Genomic DNA, 24,049 nt, shown 5'->3' on the forward strand with positions numbered 1-24,049 from the left:
AGTAGGTTTGAGGTACAGAACAACATTCCAATTAGAATTTTTTTTTCCCAATCCCGTATGATCTGGCTTCATTTCACATTGAAAGCAGTCACAGGCGTCTGAAGCCCCTTTTTTCCTTTTCTTTTTAAAGTTTCTTTTGAAGGTTAGCATGCAAACTAACGAGTTGTATTGCTGCATCTTCATATGTACCTGTATCATTTGTTCTCACTCACTACTCCCCTGCTCCCCCCACTCCCCTGCTCTCTCCTGTTCTCCCCCCACTCACCTGTTCTCTCCCCACTCCCCTGCTCCCCCTTACTCCCCTGCTCTTCTCCACTCTCCTACTCTCTCCCCCCACTTCCCTGCTCTCTCCCCCTGCTCCCCTGCTCCCTTGCTCTCCCTCCACTCCCCTGCTCTCCTCCCACTCCCCTGCTCTCCCCCATTCCTCTGCTCTCCCCCTACTCCTCTGCTCCCCCTCTCTCCCCTGCTCTCTCCCCCACTCCCCTGCTTTCTCCCCCACTCCCCTGCTTTCTCCCCACTCCCCTGCTCTCCCCCTACTCCCCTGTTCTTTGCCTACTCCCCTGCTCTCTCTCCCACTCCTCTGCTCTCCCCCACTCCCCTGCTCTCCTCCCACTCCCCTGCTCTCTCCCACTCCCCTGCTCTCCCCCCACACCCCTGCTCTCCTGCTCCCTTGCTCTCTCTCCCTGCTCCCCTGCTCCCTTGCTCTCCCCCACTCCCCTGCTCTCCCCACACACACCTGCTCTCCCCCACTTCCCTGCTCTCCTCTCACTCCCCTGCTCTCCCCACTCCTCTGCTCTCCCCCACTCCCCTGCTCTCCCCACTCCTCTGCTCTCCCCCACTCCCCTGCTCTCCCCACTCCTCTGCTCTCCCCCACTCCCCTGCTCTCCCCACTCCTCTGCTCTCCCCCACTCCCCTGCTCTCCCCACTCCTCTGCTCTCCCCCACTCCCCTGCTCTCCCCACTCCTCTGCTCTCCCCCACTCCCCTGCTCTCCCCTACCCCACACCCCCCATTTAAATGTTCTCCTCTACAATTGTTTCCTTCAATTTTCTTAACACAAGTATTCCATTGCCCTCTCTATCGCTGCATCTCTGAAGATCTCTGACACATTTTTCATGATCTTGCTTCTAGTTTTGTGACTTATACACATATACACATATATAGTCCTAAATCTAGGTTCCACGTGTGAGAAAAGGTGTTTGTCTTTCTGAGTCCGGCTTATTTTGCTTAACATAATAATTTCTAGTTTGGTTCATTGTCCTGCAAATGCCATAGCTTCATTTTTCTTCATGCCTGAATAAAATTCCACTGCACATATGTATTACATTTTCTTCATCCATTCATCTGTTAATGAACATCTAGGCTGATTCTGTTTCTTAGGTATTGTCAATAGTGCAGCAATAAACATGGATGTGTAGGTATCTCTGTGGTGTGCCCACTTAGAATTCCTCATATACATATGGGCCATATATTATACACACACACACACACACACACACACACACACACACACACACATATATATATATGAGTTGTATGTCTGGGTCACATGGTAGCTCTATTTTTAGCTTTTTGAGGAATCTCCATCCTTATCTCCACAGCGATTGCACAAGGTCACACTCCCATAGTGACTAAGGGTGCCACTTTCTCTACATCCTCACCTGCATTTGATGTCATCTGTGCTGTTGATCATAGCCATTCTGACTAGGGTGAGAGAATTAAAAAAATAATTTTCATTTCCCTGATGGCTAACAATACTAAACACTTTCTAAGTGTTTATTGACCTTTGAACTCTTTCTCTCTAGAACTGTCTATTCAGTCTGTTAGCCCATTTATTGACTGGTGATTGGTTAATCTCTGATGTTTAAACATTGCAGTTTAAAAGAGATTTTTATTTCATTTTTAATTATGTATATGTGCATGAGTATGTGCACATGTGAGGAGTTGCCTATATGGGCCAGAAGAGGGCATCAGATACCCTGGAGATGGAGTTACAGAAAATTGTGAGCTACTTGACATGGGTGCTGGGTCTTCTGCAAGAGCAGGAAGAACTCCTGCTGGGACATGTCTCTGGCCACTGATGTTCTTTTTATGTCTTAGATATTAAACTACTGTTTGATTTAATATTGATAAAGATTCCCCCCCATATTGTAGGCTGTCTCTTTACGCTGGTGATCATTTTCTTTGTTGCAGGGAAGCCTTTTAATTTCATATAATTCTATTTATCAGTTCTCAGGTTTCTTCCCTTTGTTACTGGATTCCCGATCAGAAGAAAGCCTTTGTTTAGGCCTGTGTCTTGAAGTGTTCTGTGTTTGTTTTACTCTAATAGTTTCAAATTTCAGGTCTTACACTAAGGTCTTTGATCCACTTCAAATTAATTTTTGTACAGAGATAGTTTTATTCTTTTACATGTGGAAATCCAGTTTTCTCAGCACTGTTTATTAAAGTCTTTGTCTTTTCTCCTATGTATGTTTTTCGACAAACTTTGTCAAATACTAGATGGCTGTAATTGTGTGGGTTTCTGGGCCCTCTGTTCTATAGCTTATCTACATATCTGTTTTTATACAAGCACCATGCCATTTTTATTACTATGGCTCTGTTATATAATTTGAGATAGGCTATTGTGGTACATCTAGCATTGCACCTTCTGTTAAGGATTGCTTTGGCTATTTGGGGACATTTGCACTCCCACATGAATTTTATAATTGTTATTCTGGTTTCACAAAGAATGACACTGGGATTTCGATGGGATTGCTTTTGGTAACATAGTCATCCTCACAATATTAATTATTCTAATCTGTGTGCATGGGAGGCTTTTCCATCTTCATCGTAGAGATCCTTCACCTTCTTAGATAGGTTTGTTTGTAGGTTTTTGAAAAAGCTATTGTGAATGGGATTTCCCCCCGAGTTCTTTCTTGGCAAGTTCACTATTGGTGCTGTGGTGGTTTGAATAGGAATGGCCTCCATAGACTCATGTGTTTGAACACTTGGTCCATAGGGAGTGGCACTATTAGGAGGTGTGGCCTTGTTAGAGTAGGTGTGGCTCTGTTGGAGGAAGTGTGTCACTAAGGGGTGGGCTTTGAGGTCTCATAAGCTCAAGACAGTTTACTTTCTGCTGCCTGTGGATCAAAATGTAGAACTCTCAGCTCCTTCTCCAGCACCATGTCTGCCTGCATGCCACAATGTTTTCACCATGATGATAATGGACTAAACCTCTGAACTATAAGCCAGATCCAATGAAATGTTTTCCTTTATATGAGTTGCTGTGGTCATGGTGTCTCCTTACAGCAATAGAAACCCTAACTAAGACAGAAGGATAGAGAAGCTACTGGGTTTTTTTGTTGTTGTTCTTTGTTTAAACTTGATTTTTTTTTATTATACTACCTTAGTCAAATTGCTTATTAGCTCTAAGCATTTTCTGGGAGTCCTTAGGGTATTTTAAGTTAGGATCTCACCATCTGTAAGTACAATAATTTGACTTCTTCGTTTCCCATTTGTACCCCTTTATTTCTACTTCTTATCTGATTGTTCTAGATAAGACTTTGAATGTGAAACTGAATGAGCGAGAGAGTGGCATCCCCGTCTCTTTGCAGACTTTAAAGCGAAGGCTCTCACCTTCCCCTTATTAGCTATAATGTTGGGTACCAGTTTGTTGTAATAGCCTTTCTTACATCTGTGGATGTTCCTTTTACTCCTACTTTCTTCAAGGCTTTTGTCATGAAGGGATGCTAAAGTTTTTCAAAGGCTTTTTCTGGCATGAGTTAAAAGGATCATATAATTTCTGTCCTTAGGTCTTTATGTGCTTTATTACATGCATTGCTTTTGTACATGTTAGACGATCTCTAATCCCTGGAAATGAAACAAACTTGGTCACGGTGTGTGATCTTACTATGTTCTTGAATTTGGTTTGCAAGACTTTCCCCCAGATTTATATTTATGTTCATCAGGGAAACTGGTTTATAGTTTTCTTTCTTGTGTTTCCTGGTTTGGTATAGGAAGCTGGCTTTGTACAAAGGGTATGATAGTGCCTTTCCTTTCTATTTTGTGGCGGCAGTTTGAGGTCTAAAGCCCAGTTTTCCTGTTTCAGCTCTTCAGTATGTGGAACTTAGACCAAGAAAGACTCCTTGTACTTTCTTGGGTACTACTTAAGCAGATATTGAGGATAGATGAGGATAGATGCTCGATAGATAGGTACTCAGGAAGGGGCAATTTAAGCAGTACCTCATTAACACGTAAGAGCTTGTGCATATGTACTTAGCCATCTACAAAGTCAACGAGACAAATGTAAACAACAAACTACCAACCTCAACACTTACAGAAAATGTCACAAAAACCCATTGTAATAACTATTATTATGTCACAGACACATCATGTCTGTGGCAAGCTGTGGATTAAATATACTATTGCAAATAAAATGTACTCCTAAATCAGCAATTTTTTTCTCCAGTTTCTAGAATACATAAACAGAGGGGGTTCTATACTTCACCAAAAGCCCAAATTCTAAAAAAAACTATAAATCTGTTATTACATATGATAAATCATGCCTTTTGTTTTCCCTACATCAAATTATTTATTGTATGCCACAGAAGTTAGTGATTTTGAACATACAGAACCAAGCTATTCCTATCACTTTAAATAAAGATCCAATAATGTTTTTTTATTTTGTAAGTTGGAATAGTCTGTGTTTCAGTAATATTTTAAACTAGAAATGTGTCAAGGCCAAATGCAGGTGTTTATTAGCCCTCTGATTACTGTTGGGAATCATCTGACACTGATGTAGAATATTACCCTGGTAAGTAGCCTCACATATGACGTCACTGAATAGCTGATGGGACATCAAGGTCATTTTGCGTTCATGTAATAATCCCCAGTACTTCCTTAGCACCCTATGCAGGGGTTCCTCTGGTTCCTAGCAGTGACATAAGGAGTGACTATATGACCATGGAGCTAAAGGTTCTTAAAAACTTGAAGGATCCTCAGAGGTTTCATGACCCAGACACCAGCATGTAGCACACCTGCTACTATGTCCAGCTCTTGAGTCCTTGGGAGACATGGATAATCAATTTCAGAATTTTTGCTTCTGATTCTTTCTCAACAAACACTGCACCAGGTAAGACAATCTACTACCTATAAATGAATTAACATGTGAATGGACTCTTCCTTGCTCTTTTAGATAATATAAACCCTTTTCTTTTTGATAGGAAACAAAGGCCCCCAAAGTATATTAGATATACTTTCTCTTCATGTGGCTTTTTAAGAGTCAGTTGCATTATTTTATGGTTTCATTTTGTTTTTGAGTACATGCTAGGTATTGTGGGAGCACCCCAAGGTGTCTGTAATCTAGTTTTAATAAAAGAAAAATGAGTATGCCTGGTGTATAGCAGACTAGTTAAGTGTTAAACTGAGTTACTATGTAGAGTTACTTCAGTAGAGGGACTGAAGAAAGCAGAAAAGAGCTTACGGAGGAACTGGAACCTGGCGGAAACTTAGTGCTCATTTGCTCACTTAACAAACAAGAACTGTGCCTGTGCCTCCCAGTACTCGAGGTCATAAATTGCTCAACAAGTCAACAAATGTACATAGCCTTAAAGTAAATGAGACAGTGCTGTGGGCACAGAGTCCTCCATCAGAGGCCCATGGTTAGTGGGGAGGCAGAGACATCAGAAGACAGAGTAACAAACTCCTGGCAGATGTGGGCTTTGTACATCAGAAGGAAGTATGGTGGACAGTAGCAGAGTCTGTGGAGCCAAACTGACAGGGTTTGAATCACAGCTCTGCCCTTGGTCAGTGACCTTGGGCAAGTTAGCTGTCAGTGCCTCAGTTTCCTGGAAATATGCTTGCTGGAAAGATAAAATAGGTTGAAACACATACAGCACTTATGATAGTGACACCAAGCCCTAGATCTTATCAAAGGCAAAACAGGAAGGGAGGGTGTTTTGTATCTCTCAGAAGAAGGTGAATCACTCAAGGTGTCTGTGTGTTGAAGAATGAGGCTGTGGGATGGATGTAGACAGTGGAAGGTTTGGGATGCCATGCTAAAGAGAGGGCCTCTCTACCCTAGGGTAGCAGCAGCCATAGGCTATTTTAAGGCCCCCAATGAGATAGTCTGATCTGCTTCTAAGCAAGGTCATTTGGACAGCAGTCTCAACTCTTCCCATAGCAGAGACTTCAATGGTGGCCTCCAAATGGACAGGCTCACGTCTTAGTCTCTGGAACCTATGAACAGCATTCTCTACAGTATGGTGCAAGTTAGCTAAGGATCTGGGGAGGAGTGAGAGGCAGCCAGACTCTGCCACCAGAAAAGGCAGATCCAGAGGAAGATCAAACATGCAACCCTGTGCCCTGCTCAGGTCAAGCCCTCACCAGGTCCCTCCACCCCGTGGGCAAGCATTCAGTTCTCCTGAGCCCTGGTCTACCCAGCATAGTTCATATGCATTCTCTCTTCCTATTCTCTCTCTCCTTCCCCCTCCTCCTCTCCCCAACTCTCTCTTCCTTCCTCCTCCCCTCTCTCATTTCCACCTTTAAGATTGTGTCCTTTGAAATTAAAGCAGACTTAAAACACAAAACAAAACAAAGCAGGAAAAGGTTCTCTGGCTGTAACACTGAATTACCACTTTCTGCCAACCCTTTCACACCCCAGTGCCTCCAAGGAGAGTCTGCTGGGGTTACCTGCCCTCCTCCACTCACAGCAGGACTTCTGAGCATCCCTCCCTAGCACTGGTTACTTCTGAACTCTGCTGGTGTCAGGTCAGTATCCCCTCTCTGCACCCCTCAGCTCTGGGTCTTTTCATCTCCCTGTTCAAATGGGTTCATCTGTCCCCAGAGCTTTAACCTCTTCCTGAGCCTGGGAAGTTCTACCTAACACTCCACTCCACTCGTCTCCAGAATCCCGACTCCCTGCTTCCTGCCTAGCTTCACCCAAAGGCCCCTAGAGGCTCTTCCACCTCCATATGTCCACACCAAACCCTTTTCTGGAAGGGATCTCCTGATCCTGCTAGATACAGTCACTCTTACTCTGACCACATTGCACCAGGAGTGAACTGGGTGGCTCTCATTCCCTCCTGTTTCCACTGCCTGGATGAGACCCTTTCTCTCCTTGCTTGGATATGAACCCGGTCCACTCTGTTACCAGGTCCCTTTCTCACCTCCACCTCAATCTTCTAGCCCACTCAACCCCCAACCTTTCCCTGCTATGTATCTAAGGAGTCAGGATGCCCCAGATATCTGTACAACCTGTTCTCTAGCTGGCCTCACTATGTAGACCAGGCTGGCCTCGAACTCAACAGAGATTCACCTGCTTCTGCCTCCTAAGCGCTGGGATTAAAGGTGTACACCACCATGCCAGGCATCTCTACCAATGCCAGTGAGATGAAGAGCTGAGTCTGGAGTCCTGTGACTCACGGCTGGCTCCAAAATGAAACAACGAAAAGCCAAGACCGGGTCCAGATGAACACTGTCAGGCATACCCAGAGCCATTTCAGGGCAGAAGACACAAGACTGAATGAGGGTGTTATTCAGAACTGCGAGTAATTAGCTCAGAGTTTGTACAATAGAGAGATGATTGCTTCCTTAGAGCTCACAGGGACAGCTCCGTGGTACAAGCAGTATCTGTGGCCTTTTCTGAAAGTCCCCAAGCTGAGCATTGCAGATTTCTCCACACAAAGCCTGGAGGGGAGATGATACTGCCCGTATCGAATGGGACAGGGAATCCATGTATCTCCCCAGCACTACAAGCTTCCCTAGCCTCGGTGGCCAAATTCTCACACACAGGAGTTCTACTTGGGCATAATTCCCACTAAGACCACACCATTTCTTCCCACTGACTTTCTGCCTGTAAAGAAAGTTAAGAATTAGTCCATAGGATAAAAAACAAAGCCATTAACTTTTTCTATTCTCTCTTTTTAAAGTGAATAATGCTATAGAGATTGGCATTTGCTTTAATGCCATTAAGTGCCATTAAAACCATTACTATGGACTTCAAATTATAAACTAGACATTAGGCAGAACATAGACTCAATTTCAAAACAAAAATATTAATTTTCTCCTATTTAAATTCAGATTTTCTGCAATGTAGCATTTACTGAATGCCTATTGTACACCATCCACAAACTGGGTGTTTCCACAGTATCTTAGTCAACTCTGGTCACATTTTTTAAGATGAGGGAACTGAGGATCCCAAAGAATAAGCAATGAATCTAGATAGCATTCTACAGCACTAGGTAGAACTCGTGAGTCAAGTCCAGGGCTCCCGACTGTAGGCACTACGCTTATTCTACCGTCCTTTGGGAATGGGGAAGCCAATTAAAATGATCCTCCCAGGTGAAATATTATTTTCATAGTCTTGTAGAGTTTCACCAAAAATATCAAAGACAGTCACCCACTTTATACAAACTTTGCAAATAAGGATTTGTCAAACATTTCTCTCAAAGAATCTCCTTGATCATTACAAATTAAGTTAACATTACACTAGTGGAAGTGATCTTTAATTGTATTTTCCCTCACTAGCTAAGTCTCAGAAAATGTGAGGCTTTAAACAGGAGCTCAAGTTCACACACACACACACACACACACACACACACACACACACACGAACACACACACACACACACACACACACACACACGAACACACATGAACACATACACTCAGAGTTTTTTGGAACAGTCTCATGTAGCTCAGCGTAGCCTCAAAATCACTATGTAGCTGAGGCTGACCTTGAACCCCTAGTCTCCCTGTTTCTACCTCCTGATTCCTAGGATGACAAGCTTGTGCCACCTTGCCTGGAAAAAAAGAAAACTTTTCCCTTAGGTTCATTAACCAAAATATTTTACATAGTAATAGCTGCCGACTTATTGTGGGGCCGAATATTTCAACGGCTGTGTTCAGAAGCTCTCACAAAGGAACTAACAGCACTTAACATTTTTCCCCCTTTTAAAGGTCTACTGCCCCAAAACCTCCCCCAAAGAAGGCTTCACGAGAGCTCTGGTCATTTTGCTGGACCAATTAAGGCAGCTGTAGAAAAACTTGACTATGACAACCTAGATAGGGCTGATAGATACTCAGGACAAGTGGCTGGGATTTTGTTGCTTATTAAATAGGCAAGCCAGTGTAGACTGAACAAAGGCAGGTTCGAGTTTTCACTCCGACTAAAGGGGCTCTGAGTGGCAAAGAGGAGGACCCCAGCAAGTGCCTGCTTGGGCACCCTGATGATATTCTGAGCTGGAGGCGTCTCATACCAGATGGCAACATGCCTAAGTCTGTCCTATGCTTCTCAGAAAGAGCAAGTGATTACTAAGACCTCGGCTGGCCACTTGGAATTTTAAATGGTGGATTTATAGTTAAGGGCCGGGCGGTGGTGGTGCACGCCTTTAATCCCAGCACTTGGGAGGCAGAGGCAAGCGGATCTCTGTGAGTTCGAGGCCAGCCTGGGCTACAAAGCAAGTTCCAGGAAAGGCACAAAGCTACACAGAGAAACCCTGTCTCAAAAAACAAAAACAAACAAAAAAGGGGGGGGATTTATAGTTAAGACAAAATACCAGAACCAAGTTCCCGTGTGGCTCACTCACACTTAAACTGGGCAAAGGGGTCCACCTGAGACCATCGACCGTGCCTGTGAAATGGGAAGAAGCCTTTTCTTGGCCTGAGGATGTGGCTTATGCTACTGGTTCAAAGGCCAGTGTATAACTGCTGGGCTTCCTTTCCAGAGTGGCCTCTGGTGAGTTGGTATGTGAACTGTGGGGCACCAGCACTCATGCAGACACTTGGAAACACTTGGTGACCAAGTGGAATCTCTGGAGTGCTCAGGGCTGCAGACACACCGAACTGGGAAGGAGACATAAGCTTTAGTCACCTCCAAAGCTTTCAAAGGGATTTAAAAATAAGTTCTGTACTCATCATTGGGAAAACAAACAAGGCATGGCTTTAAATCCATTCTCTCTTGGTAGGGCCTGTTATCCAAATGTGGTGACGTGAGATAAACCTTCCCCCCAAATGCCCTAAACCACTTGGCACTGGGAAAGTGAATACTAGCACAAACGTCCTCTGTTAAGGCGATCCCAGGATGTTATTTATTTACTAGAGGTCTGACTTCCCTTTGCCTAAGGTTCTGGAGGAGCCCGTATGACCCCAAGGATTCCATTAACTTCCAAAGGCATTTTATTTTTTTTTGGGGGGGGGAAGACCTTGGAGGAGAGAGCAGGCAACACCAAGTGTTCCCAGACTCAAGAGCAAAGTGCAATACCCAGGGAGAAGAACCGGCTGCCCCATCCCTTCTCCAGCAGAGGCAGCAGCAGTTTCCAGACAGAGGGTGAGGCTGCCTAGGAATCCACTTTCCCTCAAGGTGCACCTGCTAGTACCTGCTGGGCGGCCCCACCTGGGATATAAAGACCCGCAGGGTTCCCGCCCTAAAGTGCATTATCGAGCTCACGTTAGACAGACAGCCTGGCCAGAAAAATGAGATTCCAAACATGAGTAACTCAAACCTCTGAGCAAGGGCTCAGACAGGCACCTAGTCCTGGCTCAGCCATATGTCAGGCATGGGTCACTTAAACACACACGAGCGTGAAACCAAATAAAAGCGGCGTACATTATTTTTAATAGAAAAACGTGGTGAGCAGGTAGCCCAGGAGGAAGAAGGGAGCTGAGTTCTCTTAGTGCTGGATGCTTGTGGCCTCCCTCGAGACACAACCGCTAGGTGGGAATTCAGGCATGAATCTGATTGAAGGGGAATCCCTTAAGAAGGCATCTACCCCTGCCGGGGACTCCAACGTTCCCAGGGGCTCCACCATCCCGCAGGCCCAGATGTATCTTCAAATCCGACAGAGAACTGTAATTAATACAGTCTCGGCCGGGCACCGAGGTGGTTGGTGGTGGTGGTGGTGGTGGTGGTGGTGGTGGTGGTGGTGTGTGCGTGTGTGGGAACAGTTAAAGATGAAGATCAGATTAAACCCTGCTTGTTTTCAAATGACCCCCGTCCACCTTCCAAGCCCCTTTGATCATTTTGGAGAAAGCAGGAACAGCAGCTCACAGAGCACCGGAATGGGGGTTCCCTGCGAGCTTTGTTCCCCCGCGTGAAAGCAAAGCGCTCAGGTTGCTCTCAAGCTCGGGGGCCCAGGCCCGGGGGACGCAGGCAGCGCGCGTCACGCCGAGCCCACCCGGCCGGGACACGCGGCCTGTCCCCCGGGCGCGCGCCTCGCCCCCCGCGCGGCTCACCTAGCAGCACGGCGGCCACGGTGGAGAGCAGCAGCCAATGATTCCACAGGAAGCGGCGCCAGTCGAATCCGGAGCTCATGGGCTTCCCCATGGTGGGCATTGGCTCTAGCGGGGACTCCGGGAGCGTGGCGGATGCGGGATGCTGATGCTGGGCGCCGCGGGAACCCAGCGCACGGGCTGCTGTCAGCGCTGCCACCGCCGCTTGGGGACCGAGCACGGTGGTTTTGCGTGGCGGGCGCGCCCGGCTCCTCCCGCCGCCGCTCGCTGCAGCGCCGCGGCCAACCAGCGAGGCAGGGCGGAGCGTCCCGGTGGGGCGGCGCGCGTGGGGCGATCGGGTCCCTCTCGGTTCCGCGTGGAGGCTTCACACCGGCGGAGCTGCTGATCTACTGCGATTCCACGCCAGCCTCCTTGGGGACACACAGCCCTGGCCCCGTGCGAAGGGAATCGATGTGCGGACCCGTTTCTGCTTTGGGTCCCAGGCCCCGGAGTCACAAGGAGATGGGACACAGTGTGACTTTAGAGGAGGTTTGGGGAATTTTCCCACCGGGTCTCTGATACTCCCCGCGGGCTTATTTAATTTTCTGACTCGCGGCTCAGACAGGATCTGCCAGGACCCAGGCTTGGTCGTACAGCCTAAGCGAGGGCAGTGGTCAACTAAATAACTGCCCTCCTTAGGTGCCTTGCACAATTTAGCAATTGCACCCCTAGGACTTGCTCTGTGGCCACCACTGGGTAATTAGGGCTTCGAACCAGGCCTGGCTGGTGTGGGAAGGTGGGCGGGCCCATCCCATCCCCAAGGCCAAATGCCTTACAGGATGTAGTTGGAGAATCTGGGTTAGTGTGGCCACACACTGCACTAACTGAATTTCTCTTTCTCTTCTCACCTCACTTAAGTAGACTCTTTACTTGCCCTTAGCATATCACCACCGTAACTAAGCGAGCCCTGTACCTTTTTGTCATTACGGAGTTTACTCTCTAGTTGGGTGTCGGGGGAATCTCCTCGTCCAGATTACTTGATCACTAAAACCCCGTTCCACAATTAGAGACTCATCCCTTTGGTTTAAACTGATTTTGAAACAAACAAACAAACAAACAAACAACCTTCAAAATACAGTGGATTAGACTTTATTAACCATGTACGTTATAGTATGAAAGATCACCTCCTTTCCAGGAGTTAAACTTCAAAAAAGTTAGGAAAGGACAACTCAAGATCATGGGTGCCCAGGCTAGAGCTGGAAAAAAAATGGCCGAAGAAGGCAAACTATCAAGAAAAAGAATCATTCTACAGTTTTTTTTTTTTAAAAAAAGGACAAACTCCAGTGCCCAATGTAGAACATGAAGCCATATGTAGTCTACATAAAAGAAATTAATGGAGTCCCTTAGTACCATGGGGTAGGAAAAAAAAGTTTAAAACTATATGTGTAATTTGATCAGATTAGTCTATAAGATCAAATAAGTCTATAAAACAGAGCTGTGGGATTAGAAAAGACCCGGAGAAATATGCTGGGATCCTCAGCGGTGCACCACATTTTCATGTTCCCTTCTCGGTGTCCTGTGGATTGAAAATGTCCATCATAGCTGTGCTCCAGTGTACTCTCTGTATTTATAAAACCAGCGCACCCTGGAGATGGGAAGCAGGGATCTGAGATGGACCTTGTCTACCTCACAGCCTTTGCTTTGTGGGGAGGAACTCGCTTTCAATCCCTGCACTGCTTGCTTACTAGTGAGGTGGCCTTGAACCTGTTGCTTAATGCTGCTGCCTCAGTTCATCTGTGACATGGGTGCTCAGACACTCCTGGGGTTTTGTGGAAGTTATGAGAATCAAACAAGATTGCCTCACCTTCATTGTGGGGGTGGGCAAACCTAGGCACAATCGAGTTAAGAACTATGCACAAGTTCTCTGTGTTGGGAGGAGGAGGGGGAGAGGGAGGAGGAGGAGGAGGAGCAGCAGCAGCAGCAGCAGCAGCAGCAGCAGCAGCAGCAGGGATTGAAGTGGGAAGCCTGCCTCCATACCTAGTCATTGAACTAATTCCTCCTGTGTAGGGGGCACACAGAGCTCTGATGGGGAAGTTGTTCTTGAATAACTGGTTTGCTTAACTCAAGGTCCTTAAGGATACACGTCCACTTGCAGAAGAAACTTGGGTATCTGAATGAGCTCTACTCAAGCCAACAGCAAATCTATTTTATGGAGCAGAGAGTGAACTTCTGAATTCATTATCCCCGTGGCTGGCATCTCATACTTTGGGATTTCTCAGCCTAAACCAAGAAATGCTGGAGGCAAGTACTAGAGAGAGGAGTTGGAGATCTCTAATGTGTGCCATCTATCTATCTATTTATCTATCTATCTATCTATCTATCTATCTATCTATCTATCTATATCTATCATCTATCTATCTATCTATCAATCATCTATCTATCTATCTATCTATCTATCTATCTATCTATCTATCTATCTATCTGTAGCTATCTATCTCTATCTATCCATCCATCCATCTATCTATCTCTATCTATCTATCTATCTATCTATCTATCTATCTATCTATCTATCTGTAGCTATCTATCTCTATCTATCCATCCATCCATCTATCTATCTATCTATCTATCTCTATCTATCCATCCATCCATCTATCTATCTATCTATCTATCTCTATCTATCCATCCATCTATATCTATCTATCTATCTATCTATCTATCTATCTATCTATCTATCTCACTAACCCATCTTATCTTGTAGTCATGAATGCAAATGATGTCAGATGGGATGAGAGTGGAGAGCCATTTCCCCTGTATGTATCACATCAGTGCCTGAAAGATGACTTTCCTGTGGTACGAGCCTGAAATCAAGAAGAAAGAACCAGCAGAGATATTTTTCTACAATAAATGTAAACACCTCACTTTTATTCCTAAGTCTATCCAATTCCTTTATCCAGAGAAATCTTCGTCTGGTTTTCATTACTTAAATTTCTCTAATGTGATGACACCTCCTTCTTCTTCTAAAAAACTGGTGTTCCTTATTGTTTTTGTTTTTCCTTTTTTCCTTTAAACATTGACTCATGGAATAACTAGTTAGTGATTAAAGAAAAGAGACTTTGGCTTTGTCACACAAGGTTAAGCAGCAGGTGACATCCTGGCCTTTTATATCAATGGGGACAGAAATGAAAAAGACACCCAGAAACCAAAGGCCACCTCTTGATGGCCAGCCCCTTTGGGAGTGATGTGATGGCTGCAGTTCCCCCATCACAAGGCAAATATGACTGCATGGTGTCACACAGCAGTGATGGAGGAGGCCACAAACACACACGTGACCTTCAGTTTCTTAGGTGAATGTAGGGTCTGAGGACACTGTATCAGATGCCATCTGATACAAGACAGTGTATCAGATGCCCTTTGGTATGGGTTCCTCTTTATCTTCTGATCTGAACCCAAGTTATCTTGGGATTACAAACCAAAGACATTAAATGTCACAGTAATCCTCCAAACAGTATTTTGCCAAGTTGATTTGGCTGAAAGGGACTTATTTTTGTTAGATGCCCTTGAAATCTGGGCTTTAACAGAACTCTGCCACATTGGTTTTATTGCTTACTGGGAAAAACTGACGAACAATTCCATTTTATTTAGCAGATAAAAAAATAAACCTTTAAATTTGCTTAATATAAGCTGTGTGACTTTGAGCAACTTACTTAATGTCCTTTATCTTCTGTTTCCTTCTCCAAAGACACCACATAAGGAAATATCTGTCTGTGCAGGATATCTATCTATCTATAATATATCTATCATCTATCACCTACCTATCTATCATCATCTATCTATCATGTCCCTATCTATCTATCTATCTATCTATCTATCTATCTATCTATCTATCTATCATCTATCTATATCATCTATCTATCATCTACCTATTTGTCTATCATCTATCATTTGTCTATCTATCAATAGCCTATCTATCAATCTATCTATCATCTACCTATCATCTATTTATCACCTATCTATCATCTATCTTCCTATTTATCATCTACCTACCTATCTATCCATCATCATTAATCTATCATCCATCCAGCTAGCTAGATATTATCATCATCATTATCTATCATCCATCTATCTAACTACCATTACCTATCATCTATCTATCGATTTGTCTATCTGAAACAAAAAAGTTTCAATTTTATTAGAAGTCAAAAAATGCAAATTTAAGCCCCTTCTTGTTTACCAAGTGGACAAAAGTCTTACCATAAATTACATAGTCAGATCTTGTATAATTTTAACATTTGACATTTTATATTTAGGAAAAAATCCTGGAGAAATGGGCAGTATTGTGCTCCACTCTTTTGTATCTAGGAAATACTATGATTTTCTTTCTTAAGGATGATTATGCAATTTGTAGCATATTTTAACAGAACTTCTTGACCAGCTTTGAGTTTTGAGTTTCTGTCACTGAGGACTGCAGCAGGAAGCTTTTCTGAACAGGCCTGATGACAGCCCTAAACTGTGGGCACAAACATAGTTATTCAGTTGTTGACAGACTTATCATGTCACGTCGGTGCCGCAAAACAACAGCGGAGCCTGTGGTACGACCTATGAGCTCCCAGCCGTGGCTTTTGCCTGGATTTACAGTACCAGATCCAAATTCCCTCCTATGCAGGAGGCGTCAGATCAGAGCCTATGAACAACCTGGTGAGTCTCATCAGGTAAGTCCTGAAAGTAGAGAGGGGAAGCTGGAGGAGGAGGGGAGCAGTGTTAGAAGGAGTGTGAGGGGAACAGGAAAGGGTTATGGGGGTATGACTACAGTGGAAACAAATGCATAGTGTACATGTATGGAAATGTCATGATGGAGCCCATTACTATGTATAATTCATATATGTTAAGAGAATCTTTTTTTGTTCTGTTTTGTTTTTCGAGACAGGGTTTCTCTGTGGAACAGTCCCAGCTGTTATGGAACTCTCTCTGTAAATCAGGCTGGCCTTAAACTCATAGAGATCTGCCTGCCTCTGCCTCTCAAGTGCTAGGATTAAAGGTAAGCACCACCATCACCTGTCAAGAAAAACATTTTTAAAAACCTGCTTATATTCTTCACCTGAACTAAAACCTGTGAGATTTCTACCAAAACAAACAAACAAACAAAACCACCCAAAGATGTGAGCAAATCTGCTTAACCCCAGTCTGTGGAATCAGACCCAGAGTGGCAAAAGATTCAGTGTGGAGAGGACCGTTGATAGCAGAGTGATAAGCAGAGAATGAAAACATTGTGGCTGAATGTTGCCTTATAAGCACAAGTGTGCATCTTAATGCTAAAGGAGGCTGAGACAGGAAGTTATCAGGTTTGAGGCCAGCCTAGGTCACCTAACAGGTCTTTTAAAAATAAGAATATCAAATTGCATGAGATGCACACGGGAAATATTAGGTTAATAAACACAGATGCAAAACTACAGGTGCCTGTTTGTTTTTGAGACAGTGTCTCCTGTAGCCTGGGCTGGCCACTACGTGCTATGTAGCCAAGAATGACCCTGAGCTCCTGATTCTTCCGTCTCATCTCCCAAGTGCTAGGATTATAGCTGTGTACCATTGTACCTGCTACAAGGTTATGCTTTGAAATGTCAGAAGTAAGTTATAAAACTGGGCTGGGTGTTTTCATACAATGAGTCCATAGTCATTTATCACTCATGTACTTGAAAACAATAAATGACATTTGTACAGCACAATTCCAGTGACTTAAAGAACTGTGGCATGCTCTTTGTGATGTATTTTTCTCCTGCACCTACCTTTTCAAGCACATACTCTTTGCTCAGCTAGCTGAAATCTTCATATGCTTGGGGCGGGTGTGTGTCAGAATTTGCTACAGAGGATTCTAAGCTGTTCACCACACTCCTTTCTTGTATATATGCATGATTAATAATGGAAACCAGTGTTACTCTTATCAGGGACATGCACATTCTTTTGTTACCTCCCCATTAGGTATCAAAAGCCCAGCTTAGAAAGTTGTACCACCAAGTTCTCAATATGTCCCAGAAGCTGAATGAGACATGGGGGATGAGATGAAAAACTCACCACAAGTGACCAGTAGGAAGAAGAAGGGGAGAGGGGGAAGGGCTAGTGGCTTTGTCCAGGAAGAGGCTGTGTGTTAGAGAAAAGAGAGTACCACTCTGTACCCTGTTCCCTACCTAGGAAATTCCCTGCTGGCTACTCCTTCCAGTCCCAAGAGCACTCATCAACTCACGGCCAGAAGGACAGGTTGATGAAGCTGAGAACAGCATGGAGACTTCATTTCCCGTTGTGGGGGTTTGAATAGGGATGGCCCCCATAGACTCATGTGTTTGAATGCTTGGCACACAGGGAGTGGTACTATTAGGAGGTGTGGCCTTATTGGACTCGGTGTGGACTTGTTGGGGGAAGTATGTCACTGTGGGGGCAGGCTTTGGGGGGGTCTCATATGCTCAAGCTATGCCCAGTGTGACACACAGTCTCCTGCTGCCTGTGGATCAGGATGTAGAGCTCTCAGCTCCTTCTCTAGCACCATGTCTGCCTGCATGCTGTCATGTCCCACGGTGATGATAATGAACTGAACCTTTGAACCTGTAAGCGAGCCGCCCCAATTAAATGTTTCCCTTTATAAGAGTTGCCGTGGCCATGGCGTCTCTTCACAGCAATAGAACACTAACACACCCAGTTCTCCTATTGTTGATGCCTGTACACTGGCCTGGGGGTCACCATGAATGACAAGGTGACTCAGAATCTGGGGAACCTGAGTGCCCTGTCTCCATGCAGACACGTCCAGCTTTGTTCCGAGTATGGGCTGGGGTGAGGCCCTGGGTCCTAACCTGGAGACAGTACAAAATGCATCTTCACAGCCACAGGTGTGATGATGCCATGCTACAGGGCAAGTCTGCCAGAGCCACAGAGAATGACCAAATGGGTGTCATACAGTAATGTGCAATAAATCCATACATTACTGTCATTATTCAATTCTTTTGTCCTACTTAACTTTTTGAGGCAAGCTCTTATGTAGCATAAGCTAGCCTCAAACTCACTAAAGATGACCTTGAACTCCTGATTCTTCTGCCTGCATCTCCCAAGGGCTGGGATTACAGGTGTGTGCTGCCACACCTGGCTCATTAATTTTTCAAAGTCTCTTTTATGCTGCAACTGATCATGGTCCCATCTACTTGTTAAAGAGACCGAGTTATCTGTTCTACACAATTCCCCAGACTCTGTCTGTGTTGCTTCTGCATCGTGACAGCCTGCTTATTCTCTGTCCTCCATGTTTTCTATAGGCGGGTGAGTTAGAAGCTGGATATTCAGCAATCTGCAGTTTAACTCGTGAACTCTGACATCAGCTGGTTCACCTGTGATGATTCTCCTGTGACTTTCTCAATGTTTGAGCATCTTTGGTGATGATTGAGGCCACTCAATTTAATTCATCCTGATTTTATCATTCCTTCTTTGTGCATGGTGCCAAGGATTTTTACATGTGCCTTTTCCCCCTCATCTTTCTTTCATCTTTTTTTTTTTTTTTTTTTTTTAAATGTACTGGTACAACTGGCCTCTAATTAAGGATCCCCAAACCTCAGTCTCCCCGGTGAGTGCTGGGTTTACAGTCATGCGCTACCTCACTCAGATTCTTTCATTCACTCTGAATACATTTTCTGGAATCAACTATTTGGCCAGCCTGAAGTACATTTCCTACAGAAATGGTGGGACAGGCTGGTTTTCTCAGTAATGAACAGGTGCACTAGCAACTTTGGATCGGGATTGCCGGGAACTTTTTAAATGTACCATTGTGGACATGTGGATTTAATGTGTTATGGGTAGATGAATGTGTTCTAGTCACACACTCAAGCTGTCCATATTTAGCCAATCGCAGCCCTCTCATTTTGATTTCTGGGTTTTAGGCAAGCATTTGCCTACAACTACATGGTTGGTGACAGGGTTCATTGTGACGGTGCTGTCCTGACTTTTTCGGGAGAAAGGGGCCTCCTGCCTCACCCCCCACCCCCACCCCCCGGCTGGAACCACAGATGGACATTGTCATGCCTGGCATTTTTATGTGGCTGCTGGGGACTTGAACTCGGGACCTCATGCCTGCACAACAAGCACTTTACCCCCTGAGATAGCTCCCCTGCCCCGAAGTTTTTTGTTTTATTAAGTCATACTAGTTCTAGTAACAAGCCCACCGGCTGAAACTTGATTTCCTGGTGGTTCCCATGGCTCCAAGACGTACAGCATTAGGGGATGCACAAAGTGTGTGTTTAGGAGTCATTTCACGTAATTCTTCAATGTAATTATGCCCTCAGTTCGACACCTATTTAGGATTATCATTTCCTATTTGTTTTTAAATTTTAGAAGTTCGTTTCTAAAAAATTCAATAAGCACTTTAAAAAGACATTTATTTGTTTATCCATTTATTTTAGGGGGCATGTGCATGCCACAGTGTACATGTGGGCATCAGAGAGTCTGGGGGAGTCCTCTCCTTCCACCATGAGGGACCTGGGATTGAGCTCTGGTCAGGAGGCTTGGTGACTCAGCCTGTAGCTGGGAAGCCATCTTGCAGGCCCTCAATAAGTTTTACATTATGTAAAAAAGAATAATAATAAAAACAACAAACAATGACAAAACCCTCCACATAGCTCAACCAAAGCTCTGGAAGAACATGGTCAGGGAGTTCCCCTTCTTCCTCCACCTTTTTTCTGAGTCCTTCCACCATGTCAGGCAGGGATTAGTTCAGTTTGCATAAGCCTTTGCTCAGTCCTGTTGCTCTGTCTTAGAAAACACAGACAGACACTTCCATTCACACCCCCTCTGTTGATTCCACACAGGTGGCATTTTAGGAGCCCTGCCCTGCGCAAGCCTTTCTTCCTTGAACAATACAGCTTAGTGCTCACTCACAGTGAAGAATTCTTCCTCATTCCTTCTTCTGCGTAACCCTGCTTTGTGCCAACCTTGTTCTGGAGGGCTCTTCCTCATTCCTTCCCAGGCTTGCAGAAGCCAACAGTGTGTGGCTGTCCCCGAGGTCTATTTAACACTTTCCCTGATGATGGACGTTTGGCTTCCTTCCAGCATTTCACTCTTAGGAACAATATCACAAGGAGTAGCATTCAGCCCACTCAGTGCTCCGGTGGTACAAATGTTTACCATCAATCTCTCTGGAGGGGTGTGTGTGTGTGTGTGTGTGTGTGTGTGTGTGTGTGAGAGAGAGAGAGAGAGAGAGAGAGAGAGAGAGAGAGAGAGAGAGAGAGAGAGAGAGAGAGAGAATAAAAATGACCCTGATATGTAGCCTCTGATAAATACCCCATTAATTGCTCCCTCTATGGCCAGTCTCAGGTCAGCAGCATCAGGTCAGGGGATGTGGCGTCAGGAGATGTCCAACCTCAGGTTGAGAACTGAGAGAACAGGAAGCTGGGTGGGAGAGACACTGCCAGCCGCCACCATGACAAGCCGCATGTAAAGATACCGGTAAGCCACGAGCCATGTGGCAAGGTATAGATTAATAGAAATGGATTAACTTAAGCTGTAAGAACAGTTAGCAAGAAGCCTGCCACGGCCATACAGTTTGTAACCAATATAAGTCTCTGTGTTTACTTGGTCGGGTCTGAGCAGCTGTGGGACTGGCGGGTGACAGAGATTTGTCCTGACTGTGGGCCAGGCAGGAAAACTCTAGCTACAAATGGTGTCCAACATGGTGGCAAGAGTTTCCACCTAAAACCTGAGAAAAGATTCTAAAATGGAGCTAAAAACAGCTTCCTAATTGTCTCTCTCAAATGAGCGGCAGCTGCCGGTTTGAGCTACTTGTGGGTTCCTGGCATATGTGCTCGACCTGCAGTATGGCGGGAATGAGGCCTCTGCAAGTGGCACATTAAGCTGTGTGGTGGATTTAGCCTTTGCTAGTACAAAACAAAACAAAACAACAAAAAAAAAGGTTTCTGGGCTACATGCTGCTTTGATAGAAGCATAGACCCACTATTTCTGAGAGTTGATGGCTCCCAGAGCTGGCGGAAAACGTACCGCCGCCATGTTGGGAAGCTGAAGTGGGCGGAGCCAGCAGCCATAGCGCCAGCGCCATTTCAGGCTTAGAAGGCTGCAGTTTAAAGCAATAGGCTCAAGTTAATATAAAAAAATAAGCCATGTAAAGATGGCTACCACACAGAGAATCTGGATTATGTTCTCTTTGATATTCGTAACTGAAGAAAAACATTTGATTACAAAAGCTGTTGAGTTATGCCAAAATGTATATTTTAAAGGTACCTTGACTTCAAAATTTGGATGTAAAGATATGTTGCTTTGGAAAGGAGGCTCTGCTTTTGTTTCCACAGAAAGCCAGAGGCTATGGATTTGTTCCAGATTAAGATACATCAGGTTTGACCAGCCAAGACCACCTGAAAGGTCTCCAATGACACCATGGCCCAGATGATCCAACATCCAGAACCGTTTCAAGGCAACTGGCTCCGACGATACACCCTCATGGACTACTCCATAATCCTAAAATATTCTTTGTGTCCCCATAAGATACAGCGCCCCCCTCCAGCAGGAAGTAGTAAGAGAAACTACGCCCAAATTCCCAAATATACAAAGCTGACTTTGGAGATATATAAAGGTTAAAACCTTCCTTTTTAAGAAAAGAAAAGGGGAAGTGCTGTGGGATGGTCTGTATGTCAAGTGTGTTGCTGATTGGTCAGTAAATAAATCACTGATTGGCCATTGGCTAGGCAGGAAGTATAGGCGGGACAAAGAGAAGAATTCTGGGAAGTGGAAGGCTGAGAGAGAGACACTGCCAGCCGCCATGATGACAAACAGCATGAGAAGATGTCGGTAAGCCACGAGCCATGTGGCAAGGTATAGATTTATAGAAATGGATTAATTTAAGCTGTAAGAACAGTTAGCAAGAAGCCTGCCACGGCCATACAGTTTGTAACCAATATAAGTCTCTGCGTTTACTTGGTCGGGTTTGAGCGGCTGTGGGACTGGCGGGTGAGAGAGATTTGCCCTGACTGTGGGCCAGGCAGGAAAACTCAAGCTACACTAGCTGTTTCCTGGGAAGACAAGTTACATGAAAATCATCTCAAGGTAGTTAGTTTTAAGTCTTTATTAATATTGTTTAAATATAAGTTCATATTACATATATATATATATATATATATATATATATATATATATTTTGAGACAGAGTTTCACTGTGTAGCCCTGGCTGTCCTGGAACTCACTCTGTAAACCAGGCTAGCCTTGAACTCAGAGATCCGCCTGCCTCTGCCTCCCAAGTGCTGTGATCAAAGGTGTGTGTCACCACTGCCTGGCAACACTCTTTTTTAATAAGAACAGAATGGACTACAGTAAACACCAATCAATCAGTGATTTAATTTTCCAGTTTTTTGATTGTTTGTTTTGTTTTAGTTTTTTTGGAGACAGGATTTCTCTGTGTGTAGCCCTGGCTGTCCTGGACCTTGCTTGTTCTGTAGACCAGGCTGGTCTTGAACTGGAATGCAGGGACACGCCTACCTCTGTCTCCCAAGTACTGGGATTAAAGGTGTGGGCCACCACTGCCCGGCTTATAATTTTATTTAATTTAGGGGTGTGTATGAGTGAGTGTGTGTGTGCATGCATGCGTATGTGTCTACACAGTGGAGGTCAGAGGCTGGCGTCAGCTGCCATGCTCAGCTACCTTCCTCCTTAATTTTTTTGAGACAGAGTTTATTGAACACTCGACAAGCTGACCAGCCAGCCCCCGCCCCCCACAAGTCCTACCATCTCTCCTTCCTCAGAACTGGATCTACAGATGTGAGCCATCCTGCCCAGCTTATTTGGCCCTCACGACTTGGCTTAAGCCAACGTATCATTCTATCTGTCTCTGTTTTAATAGCAGGACAGGAAGTTCTTCTTTTGGCCTAGGTTGGCTAGCACGAACCTCATTTGAATAACTGTGAGTACACAGGTTCCATTTTTTCTCTGAGGAAAAGAAATGTAAAGGCAGGCAGCCTGGGGTCTGCATGGAAGTCTTCTGTCAGCAATCCCGGCTTTCTTTCTGCTCTGCAGCTGAGGTGAGCAGCCTTGTGGTTGAAAGTGGGTGACAGGGTACCAGACACGGTGTTCGTAATCCAGAAAATAGGAATGGAGAAGTAGGAACTTGCTGCAACGTCCAGGCAAGTTTGCTGGTTTTTAAGTTATTTCCTGGGACCCTGTACAGCATTCTGCTTATAATTGCCTAGACACCACAGGGATGTGGTCAGGCTTAGCTGAAAGAATGAATGGGGTCAACTATACACATCTCCTCACAAAAACCAGGGCTTTTATTTGTTTGTTTTAGCTTACTAACTAAAAAAAAAAAAAAAAAAATAGAAAATGAGTATTAGGTGGGAAACAAGTAGACTGCATCTTTCTGCCTAAATCTTTCAAGCCCCACCCAGTCCCCCCAAAAGTCTGTATCTGGTCACTTACAGTGCTTCAGAGATGGTCTCGCACACAACATCACATAAAAGCCTCTTATGCGATTATATTGATGTTTCATGTGCGTACCGGGCTTCCACATTCTAATTCCCTTGTATTTATACACATTTATAAAATGGAGCACCAGATTTGTATTTCACGTGTCTTTCCTGCTTCTCTTATAGCTTAAAAGTGAATTGTAGCCGGGCGGTGGTGGCGCACGCCTTTAATCCCAGCACTCAGGAGGCAGAGGCAGGCGGATCTCTGTGAGTTCGAGGCCAGCCTGGACTACCAAGTGAGTCCCAGGAAAGGCGCAAAGCTACACAGAGAAACCCTGTCTCAGGAAAAAAAAAAAAAAAGTGAATTGTGAGGACGCAAACAGGTCAGTAACACAACACAGTGTTACTGGGGAAAGAGAAGAAACAAGCCAAGATT

At 44.8% G+C, this 24,049-nt stretch overlaps 1 protein-coding gene across 1 annotated transcript in view; it reads right to left on the reverse strand.

Moving 5' to 3' along the window:
- Slc1a1 (solute carrier family 1 member 1) overlaps positions 1–11,300 on the reverse strand; it is a 78,031-nt gene extending 66,731 nt beyond the window's left edge. The window contains exon 1 of the mRNA XM_059253772.1: positions 11,210–11,300. Within this exon, the coding sequence (XP_059109755.1) occupies positions 11,210–11,300 (91 nt within the window). The remainder of the gene's footprint in view (positions 1–11,209) is intronic.
- Between the last annotated feature and the right edge of the window lie 12,749 nt (positions 11,301–24,049).

The sequence above is a fragment of the Peromyscus eremicus genome, chromosome 1 (assembly GCF_949786415.1).
Source record: "Peromyscus eremicus chromosome 1, PerEre_H2_v1, whole genome shotgun sequence".
Taxonomy (NCBI): domain Eukaryota; kingdom Metazoa; phylum Chordata; class Mammalia; order Rodentia; family Cricetidae; genus Peromyscus; species Peromyscus eremicus.